The sequence below is a fragment of the Lipotes vexillifer genome, unplaced genomic scaffold (assembly GCF_000442215.2).
Source record: "Lipotes vexillifer unplaced genomic scaffold, Lipotes_vexillifer_v1.1 scaffold835, whole genome shotgun sequence".
Classification (NCBI taxonomy): domain Eukaryota; kingdom Metazoa; phylum Chordata; class Mammalia; order Artiodactyla; family Lipotidae; genus Lipotes; species Lipotes vexillifer.
Genome location: NW_006774135.1, coordinates 100,273 through 109,975, shown reverse-complemented (window position 1 = coordinate 109,975; position 9,703 = coordinate 100,273). Strand labels below are relative to the sequence as shown.

At 65.4% G+C, this 9,703-nt stretch overlaps 2 protein-coding genes across 2 annotated transcripts in view; one reads left to right on the top strand and one right to left on the bottom strand.

Annotated features, from left to right (window-relative positions):
* The window catches only part of PERM1 (PPARGC1 and ESRR induced regulator, muscle 1), a 4,303-nt gene extending 4,059 nt beyond the window's left edge, over positions 1–244 (top strand). Inside the window, exon 3 of the mRNA XM_007448963.1 lies at positions 159–244. Within this exon, the coding sequence (XP_007449025.1) occupies positions 159–244 (86 nt within the window). The remainder of the gene's footprint in view (positions 1–158) is intronic.
* Positions 245–1,678: 1,434 nt separating this feature from the next.
* PLEKHN1 (pleckstrin homology domain containing N1) overlaps positions 1,679–9,703 on the bottom strand; it is a 10,744-nt gene continuing 2,719 nt past the window's right edge. The window contains exons 3-16 of the mRNA XM_007448902.1: positions 8,071–8,217; positions 7,904–7,984; positions 7,709–7,781; positions 7,283–7,410; positions 7,082–7,213; positions 6,891–6,971; positions 6,046–6,121; positions 5,791–5,927; positions 5,517–5,654; positions 4,821–4,829; positions 2,589–2,720; positions 2,196–2,405; positions 1,877–1,925; positions 1,679–1,794 (exon numbers count right to left, since the gene is read on the bottom strand). Coding sequence (XP_007448964.1) covers positions 1,679–1,794; positions 1,877–1,925; positions 2,196–2,405; positions 2,589–2,720; positions 4,821–4,829; positions 5,517–5,654; positions 5,791–5,927; positions 6,046–6,121; positions 6,891–6,971; positions 7,082–7,213; positions 7,283–7,410; positions 7,709–7,781; positions 7,904–7,984; positions 8,071–8,217 — 1,509 coding nt within the window. The remainder of the gene's footprint in view (positions 1,795–1,876; positions 1,926–2,195; positions 2,406–2,588; positions 2,721–4,820; positions 4,830–5,516; positions 5,655–5,790; positions 5,928–6,045; positions 6,122–6,890; positions 6,972–7,081; positions 7,214–7,282; positions 7,411–7,708; positions 7,782–7,903; positions 7,985–8,070; positions 8,218–9,703) is intronic.

Below are 9,703 nucleotides of genomic sequence, written 5' to 3'. Positions count from 1 at the left end.
CGAACCCGTGTCCCCTGCATCGGCAGGCGGACTCTCAACCACTGCGCCACCTGGGAAGCCCTCCTCCCATCCTTTGAGAACCCCGCCGTGTGGATGGAGGGTGGGGACCCGGGCCGGAATGGAGCCGGCACTCAGGAGGTCTCGTGCTTCTCTTGCAGTTCTGCTGGCCAATATCGGCACCATCTCCGCTATCCGGTACTTCCGCCGGCAGGTGGGGCGGGGGCGCCGCAGCCCCAGCTCCTAGGACCCAGGCTCCGCCCAGGAAGACGCAGGGTGAGGAATTGTCCACAGGTGCTCAGGATGAGGTGCTGCCCTCAGGCCTTGCCCTTTGACCCTTGCGTTCTGCGGCATCTAGGAAGGAGCCTGCGTCCTTGGTCCTGGCTCCCTTGGACTCTGCCTGAGGGTCCAGCCAGTGGCCGAGGCCGAGGCTGTGTTCCACACTTGGGAGTGGGGAGATTCTGGAAGGCTGGGAGGGTAGGCCAAGCAGGGAGCTGGGAGTTAGTAAGGTGCCAGATTAGCAACAAAAAACACAAGGTGTCCATCAAAACTGGAATCTCAAACACGCAGTATGAGACCTACTTATGCTAAGGAATTATTTGTGGTTTATCTGAAACCAGAGTTAACTGGAGTCCTAATCCTATGTGGTTATCCTGTTGGAGGGAGGGGTATGATGGGGCTTCAGAGCAGCAGCGAGGCCCCAGCTGGAGATCTGGGCAGAGGGCCTTCAGGCTGCGGGGTGGCGTCCCAGGGACCCTCTGCCCTGTTTATAAGTGGGCTGGGCCGCTGGAGGTCTCTGAGGCCTCTCTAACCCCTGAACCCCAGGGGTCTGTGGTCAAGGCCTCCTCGGCTCCCACCCGAGATGCTGAGCAGGTACCCAGAGGGGCCCTGCAGGCTGGGGGTCTGTAGGGCAGAGCCTGGAGCCCCTCCTCTGGGGAGCCCTGGAGGAGGTGCAGAGGCAGAAGGCAAGGGTATCCGGTGGAGGGACGGGACGCCTGGGTTCGCCCAGAGCTGACAGGAGCCGGAGGTGGCACAGGAAGGTGGACAGGGTGCGGGCAGTAGTGGAGCAAGGGGGCTGCCAGACTAGGCGCTGGGGGGGCGTCCAGCCCCGAGGCAGCACGTACAGGGTCCCCGGGACGCAGGAGACTCCTGCTGCTCAGGACAGAACGCGTGGACACACGGCACCAATAAAATCTCTTGCTTTCTTGTTTAGTCTCTTGCCGGTTTCTCCCGACCTTCACGCTCACATGCGCCCAGGCCACCTTCCTGCCTCCTGCTTGTGATGTCTCAGACCCTGTGCCCTCTGGCCTCACATACTCTGACTCTCGCTAACTGACCTTCTCAGCCCTCTGACCTTTACACCTGTGCCATCCCCCCTCTCCCAGGTGAAGCCCCTACCCCGAGTCCCCTCCCTCATTCCTTCCCTGAGGGGCAGGCTGAGGTTTGGCCCCTCTGGGCGTCCAGTCACCTTGGCCAAGGTGTCCTGAGGGTGAGGCCCTCCTAACCCCTCACGAGCCCAGGGTAACTCAGGGGTCTGGAGGCCCCCTGCACCTGCTGGGGTCAGACCCTGACTCGATACTGGGTGCCTGTGGCCCCACTAAAAAGCCCCAGGTCCTGCTTCAGCCCCTCCTGCAGGGTCGATGCAGGAAGGTGGTCCCGAGAAGCAGCCTCCTGGTGGCCATCAGATCCACTGGACGAGCCCGCCTTCAGCCTCTGGTGCTCCTCGAGGCCACCGCTGGTGGGAAGGTGACAGAGCTTTGTCCCAGACGCTGTCGTAGCTCCTTGCGGGGCGGCCGTCTGGTGGGGAGGGCAGAGGTGCATGTGCTTTCAGGAAGCAACACCCAGAGCTTCCCCAGGAAGAGGCAGGGCCCTCACTCACCTGGGGGAGGTGGCGGGGGTTCGGGCGCAACTTCCGTCGCAGGAGACACCTGGGGACCCCAACGACAAGTCTGAGGGATGGGCCCTTGGACCGGCTTGGCGGCCAGCTCAGGGACCTGCCAGACCCCGCCCCCACCTTTCCTCTTGCCCCCACCCCCTTCCTGCCGATGCTCCCGTCCTTGGTCTCCACCCATCCTCCCTTCCCCCGTTTCCATCTCTCCTGCTCCCTCAGGGTCCCAGGAGGCCGCATGCGGTCTCCTCTCCACCCCACCCCGCCCCCGCTGCAGAACCCCTTGCCCGGGGTGGGGGCTGCTACTCACAAGCTGAGGGGAGCCTGGGGGCCGGGACCCCCGGCCCTTGATGGAGCTGCGATGCCGCTGAGAGGCTCGGGCCTGCGGGACTCCCTTCTCGGAGAGCAAGTGGGGGCCGGAGAATCCAGAGCTGGGGTCAGAGACAGGCACGGACACGGGGACCAAGGGGAATGGGCTCGAGGGCTCAGGTCCGAGCGAGCTCTGCATCGCACTGAGGAACTGTCAGGAGAGCGTTGGTGACCGAGGCCCTGGGCTAGGACCTCTGTGCAGCTGAGAGGCCCCTGCCCCAGAAACCCCCTTAGCTTCCCGTGGCAGCCTGAGCAGATCTCAGGCTTCAGGCACCCTCTCAACCTCAGGCTGTGGCCACGTCCAGCTCTTTCTGTCACCCAGCAGGGGACTGACCTTGTCCAGGTCCTGGACGTCTGTGACCCTGCGGTGGGAAGTAGCAGGTGGTGTGTAGGGGTCAGCGTACAGCGGGGAGTGTGGTGTCTCCAGAGAGTAGTCTGGGGCCTCAGGGCCATCCTCCAGCCTCAACTACAGGCAAGAGACAGAACAGAGAGAATCGCTGGAGCTGGAAGCGTCCAGGCCCTCCCTTCTCTGTGCAAGAGGCCTCTGGGTGGCTCCAGGACCGAGGAGGCCGGAGACATGGAGGGCGGGAGGGAGAGCCATGCCTGGAGCCGGGGTCAGCATGCTGGGCCCACCTTGGTCAGGTCCAGGTGCAGTGGGGTGGCTGGGCCGGGCCCCTCGCCCTGGGCCTTGCTCCTGGGTGATCGGTTGCTGCCGGCCCGCCTCAGCTTTGCCTTGTGCCCACCGACGCTGGGGCAGCCAGGGCTGGCTTGCTCCTGTGGGGACCAAGGACCTTCCAGAATGTTCCCCGGGGCCCTCTCCCACATACCCCTCTGAGGCTACACAGAGCCCCTCCGGTCTGAGTCCCCTCCCCTGAGGAACTAGGGCCCTACTTGCAGTGGGGTCCCCAACACAAACGCACCGCAGTGTCCCCCGCCCCCTTCCTCTGCCCGTTCCTCCCCAGATACTCACCGGTGCGGGCCGGGCAGGGCAGCCTCCGGTGGACTCAGGCGTGGAGTGGCTGGTGCGGTTGGAGGCGGGTGCTGGGCACCCCGAGTCCCAGCTGGTCCGTCCGTCAGAGGAGAGTGAGCCTCGGCCACCGCCCACAGCCTGGGCAGCCCGTGGTGGGTAAGGGTGAGCCGGATGGCAGGGCCCCTCCCCCCACCGCCCCGGGCCCAGGCCCACCCTCCTGTTTCACCGCTGCCTGGCGGCACCTCCCCTGCTGACTCCTCACCTGTGGGGGCGCCTGCAGCCCCGGGAAGCTCTCGGGGCCGGGCAGTGGGGAGGCCCTGTCCCCGCGGCAGGCCGACTGCAGGCAGAGCAGCCAGTGGCCATAATCCTCGTAGCTGGCACACACCACACGGATGGTGTTGATGAGACGGCCTGGCACACAGATGCCGTGAGGGGGCCTGGCAGGCAGGGTGCCCCCTGCAAAGCCCCGGTGCAGAACTGGGTGCGCGCTAGGCTCACACCCTCTCTCCCAGGCCTGGCCTCTGCCCACCTTCGATCAGGAAAGAGCGGATCTGTTTCTCCGTCTCGTCTGGGTTGATGTGGATGGCGCTGAGTGGAAGCTCCCCCTGTGGGGCATCCAGGGGGGACGAGGCCTTAGTCAGGGGGAGCAACCCTTGTGCCCACTGCCCCGTCTTGTCCTCCCGGGCTGGGTGGGCACTCGGACGCCGGGCAGAGGGCAAGGCAGGTCCAAGGCCAACACCCCGTGGGAGGCCAGGCACTCCCCGTCTGTCTTTGGGAGGTGCCTTCACCCCCCGGTCTCCAGGTGGGGCCTTCGCCAGCCAATGGCCGACACAGGACTGGTCGGGGACTGGTCCCCTGGGCCACCCGCTAAGATGGGGGTGGGTGGGAAGGGATTACGAGGAAGCCCCCTGTGTGTTTCTCAGTGACTGAAAGCCATGATCACCCCCAGAGTAGAATGTAGTACCCTGATGCACATGACACTCACTCTGGCCCCGAAGGACCTTCACACCCACGCCCGGGCCCACACGTGCACACGCACACGCATAAGCCTCAGGCAACCTGCCAGACCCCGCCCCCACCTTTCCTCTTGCCCCCACCCCCTTCCTGCCGATGCTCCCGTCCTTGGTCTCCACCCATCCTCCCTTCCCCCGTTTCCATCTCTCCTGCTCCCTCAGGGTCCCAGGAGGCCGCATGCGGTCTCCTCTCCACCCCACCCCGCCCCCGCTGCAGAACCCCTTGCCCGGGGTGGGGGCTGCTACTCACAAGCTGAGGGGAGCCTGGGGGCCGGGACCCCCGGCCCTTGATGGAGCTGCGATGCCGCTGAGAGGCTCGGGCCTGCGGGACTCCCTTCTCGGAGAGCAAGTGGGGGCCGGAGAATCCAGAGCTGGGGTCAGAGACAGGCACGGACACGGGGACCAAGGGGAATGGGCTCGAGGGCTCAGGTCCGAGCGAGCTCTGCATCGCACTGAGGAACTGTCAGGAGAGCGTTGGTGACCGAGGCCCTGGGCTAGGACCTCTGTGCAGCTGAGAGGCCCCTGCCCCAGAAACCCCCTTAGCTTCCCGTGGCAGCCTGAGCAGATCTCAGGCTTCAGGCACCCTCTCAACCTCAGGCTGTGGCCACGTCCAGCTCTTTCTGTCACCCAGCAGGGGACTGACCTTGTCCAGGTCCTGGACGTCTGTGACCCTGCGGTGGGAAGTAGCAGGTGGTGTGTAGGGGTCAGCGTACAGCGGGGAGTGTGGTGTCTCCAGAGAGTAGTCTGGGGCCTCAGGGCCATCCTCCAGCCTCAACTACAGGCAAGAGACAGAACAGAGAGAATCGCTGGAGCTGGAAGCGTCCAGGCCCTCCCTTCTCTGTGCAAGAGGCCTCTGGGTGGCTCCAGGACCGAGGAGGCCGGAGACATGGAGGGCGGGAGGGAGAGCCATGCCTGGAGCCGGGGTCAGCATGCTGGGCCCACCTTGGTCAGGTCCAGGTGCAGTGGGGTGGCTGGGCCGGGCCCCTCGCCCTGGGCCTTGCTCCTGGGTGATCGGTTGCTGCCGGCCCGCCTCAGCTTTGCCTTGTGCCCACCGACGCTGGGGCAGCCAGGGCTGGCTTGCTCCTGTGGGGACCAAGGACCTTCCAGAATGTTCCCCGGGGCCCTCTCCCACATACCCCTCTGAGGCTACACAGAGCCCCTCCGGTCTGAGTCCCCTCCCCTGAGGAACTAGGGCCCTACTTGCAGTGGGGTCCCCAACACAAACGCACCGCAGTGTCCCCCGCCCCCTTCCTCTGCCCGTTCCTCCCCAGATACTCACCGGTGCGGGCCGGGCAGGGCAGCCTCCGGTGGACTCAGGCGTGGAGTGGCTGGTGCGGTTGGAGGCGGGTGCTGGGCACCCCGAGTCCCAGCTGGTCCGTCCGTCAGAGGAGAGTGAGCCTCGGCCACCGCCCACAGCCTGGGCAGCCCGTGGTGGGTAAGGGTGAGCCGGATGGCAGGGCCCCTCCCCCCACCGCCCCGGGCCCAGGCCCACCCTCCTGTTTCACCGCTGCCTGGCGGCACCTCCCCTGCTGACTCCTCACCTGTGGGGGCGCCTGCAGCCCCGGGAAGCTCTCGGGGCCGGGCAGTGGGGAGGCCCTGTCCCCGCGGCAGGCCGACTGCAGGCAGAGCAGCCAGTGGCCATAATCCTCGTAGCTGGCACACACCACACGGATGGTGTTGATGAGACGGCCTGGCACACAGATGCCGTGAGGGGGCCTGGCAGGCAGGGTGCCCCCTGCAAAGCCCCGGTGCAGAACTGGGTGCGCGCTAGGCTCACACCCTCTCTCCCAGGCCTGGCCTCTGCCCACCTTCGATCAGGAAAGAGCGGATCTGTTTCTCCGTCTCGTCTGGGTTGATGTGGATGGCGCTGAGTGGAAGCTCCCCCTGTGGGGCATCCAGGGGGGACGAGGCCTTAGTCAGGGGGAGCAACCCTTGTGCCCACTGCCCCGTCTTGTCCTCCCGGGCTGGGTGGGCACTCGGACGCCGGGCAGAGGGCAAGGCAGGTCCAAGGCCAACACCCCGTGGGAGGCCAGGCACTCCCCGTCTGTCTTTGGGAGGTGCCTTCACCCCCCGGTCTCCAGGTGGGGCCTTCGCCAGCCAATGGCCGACACAGGACTGGTCGGGGACTGGTCCCCTGGGCCACCCGCTAAGATGGGGGTGGGTGGGAAGGGATTACGAGGAAGCCCCCTGTGTGTTTCTCAGTGACTGAAAGCCATGATCACCCCCAGAGTAGAATGTAGTACCCTGATGCACATGACACTCACTCTGGCCCCGAAGGACCTTCACACCCACGCCCGGGCCCACACGTGCACACGCACACGCATAAGCCTCAGGCACCAGGAAGATGCCTGCTCAGAGGTACAGGCCCCTTTTAGGGGCACTAGGGGCCCCCACGCCACCCACCCCAGGTGATGGGTCTGCTGGTGCCTGAGGACCCTCTAGGATGACACGAGATGCTGAGGCAGGGCACCCACCTTCCTTGCCCACGTCAGGCTAAGACCAGACTGACCAGGGCAGCGGGCTGGGTGGGTGGGGCCAGTGCTATCTGTCCCAACAGGCCCCGAAATACAGGTTCCTCCTGAGCTGCTGCCCCCTCCCACCCCCACGCAGAGGGTGCGTCCCTGGGGCGGGTCCACAGTGGGGAGGGACCCACCTTAAAGCAAAGCCCATCTGCTTCCTCGGAGAAAATGGCCAGGGAGGTCGGGTACAGGACCAGGAGCCGGTCCCACTGCTCCTGTGAGGGGCCACAGGGCGGAGTAGGGGCTCCACCGGCACACACCCAGGGCCCCCACCTGCCGCCTGCACCCCTCCCCTGCCCCCTCCACCTCTGCGCCCCCCACCCACCTGTGAGGGCAGATGCTGCAGCTTGACCCTTGAGGCGCAGATGGCGGTGCCCACTACCTGGAGCCCTGATGCTGTCCGCAGCGGGGTCAGCCTGCGCTGCAGAGTCCAGGGGAGCTCGTTCTCAGGGGGGCCCTGGTAGGGGGGGGTCAAAGGCAGGGGGAGAGTGGGGATGGAGAGGGGCGTGGGGTTCCCAGCACTGACCTGCGGTGGTGCTGGGTGGCGGCGCGGCACCCCTCCCACGAGGGCTATCTGCTTCTCCAGGTGGTAGAGCCAGCGGTCCAGCTCAGCCTGGCTGGGGCAGAGCACGAGAAGCGGGGCGGGCAGCGGGCCTGCGGGGGAGGGGCAGAGTAGGCTAGGCCAGCGGCCACAAGCAAGGCTCCTCAAGGGTTGGGGGGAGCCACTGATGACCACACGCACAGCTCTGGAGGCCCCCGACCCACTGCCCTCCGCCCCAGCCCGGCAGACGCACGCGTGCCCATTGGAGGAAAGGCCAGGGCCCCTCAACATGCTCCGAGCCCCGCCCGGGTCCTGGGGCCGGTCGACGGCCAGGTTCACTGAGCAGCCTTAGCGCTCTCACCCTCCTGGGGGCCAGGTCAGCACAGGCAGCACCCCCGTGCCCCTGCGCACCTGTGATCTGGAAGGCGTGCTCTCTGGATCCCTCGAGCGGGCAGACACTCAGCTCCATCAGTGGTAACAGGCCCTGCCAGAGCACAGCGGGAGGGAAGGGCTGGGGGACTGGGCCCAGCAGGACTGGGCCGCGTGCCCCGCAAGGGGCTGCTCTCTCCCTCTCCCCCCGCTCCTCCGCCGCCCATGTCCCCTCACCTGGAAAGTGAGTCCTTCGGAACCATGGGCCTGGAAGTAGAGGTGGGAGGGGAAGAGCTCCAGGTAGCAGTCGCTGATGTCCTGGGGGCGAGTGGGGCCAGGGTCTGAGGGCTGGGGGCAGGCCCCGGGGCGGCCCTCAAGCGTGCCCCTCCCGGCCCGGCCCCCACCTGGCTGTGCTGGAAACGCAGCTGGACCTTGGTGTAGTGCACAACCGTGCCCAGGCTCCTCACGGGCGCCCTCCGCTGCCCTGCCTTGAACACACTCAGGAAAGGCTGCTCCAGGTTTTCTTGCTGGCTCTCCAGGCTCGGGATGCTCTGGGGTGGGGGCAGAGCTCAGGCGAGGGGGCCTGACCAGCGGCCAGCAGCCCTGGCTCCCAGTCTCACAATACACAGGTTAAGAAGGCGCACGCAGCATCACACGTGTGTACAGAACCCTGTCCACACTCACAGCCTCTTCACATGCAAACAACGCAGAACACACACACACACACACACACACACACACACACAGCCTCCATGCTGGTCACAGAACTCTGTGCTCTAGTCTTGGAGTCATCGAGGTTTCAATTCAACGCAGATACATCCCTTAGCTTCGCTATTTCCTAACCCTGTTCCCTTATTTTGGTTATTCAACCTCCCAAGACTTGTTGGTCAGAAGGGTTTTCAGGTGTCCAGGTGAGACGATGCTCGAATCCCTCCCACACCTCAGGGTTCGCTACTAACATTTTAAAACTTGGTTCTACCAAGAAAGAGAGGGGCTGATTTGTAGTATTTGCCAATTTCCCTGGTGTAAGTACTCCCGTCACAGTCCATTTCAAGCCACCAGCACACTGCCACACGCCCCCAATCTCCCTCTCAGCGGAGGCCAAGGTCCTGACAATGGCCAAGGGGTCCTCTCCCCTCACATCAGGCACGTGCCCGTCTCAGGACCTTGGCCTTGCTGCCCCCTCTGCCTGGACCCCTCAGCTCGGACCACTCAGCCCAGCCCCTTCTCACCCCATCCAGAGCCTGGCTCAGACCCCCTTCTCTGTGAGCCCCTGTCCGGGTGCCCTTCCAACATTCTAGCCTCACTGACCCCCGCCCATTGGTCCTCCTGTACGTTTCTCCTCAGCGCTGGCCACGGCTGGCTTACTCTGTCTTTTACTTCTTTGTCTTATCACCTGGCTCGGTCATGGGGTGAGAACGATAAGAGAATGCGGCCCGTTGCTGGGGCAGGGCCTAGGACGGGCCTGGAGTGTGCTGGGAGCTCCATGTCTGTCTGCTGAAGACAGGGAGGGTGAGTGCCCACCAACAGCTGACCCAGGCACACAGAGAATCCTCTATAAACAGGGGCTTGACTGTCAGAATGGAGTCAGACCGGGACGGGCGCCAAACTGGGGCTGGAGGGGCTGAGGTCTGGGATCAGGGCGTGCTGGGGAGCTGGCAGGGGCTGCTGTGCTCTGACCAAGCTGAGGCACCCCTTGGGCAAGCCCAGGAATGTGAACAGACAGACTCACAGCTTGCTGGCGTCCCTGCCTTTGGGTGGGGCCTCCTGCACCCACACCCAGTGCGGGGAATGATGCCGGACGGGACCCATGAAAAACAGGCCACAGCGCAGGAAGGGCCATGCAGCTGGCCCTGTGGCCTGGGCTCAGCCTTGGGGCCGTGGCTGGGCGGGCTCTCATGTGGGTGTAGAACCCACACCCGGGCAGGGCTCGCGGAGCGCTGGCTCCTCCCCTGGCCCCACTCCCATAGGTTCAGCAAGCCGGGTCCCCTCTCCAGCCGCCATGTCCCGGCCCAGGCCGGGCCTGAACAGAGGGAG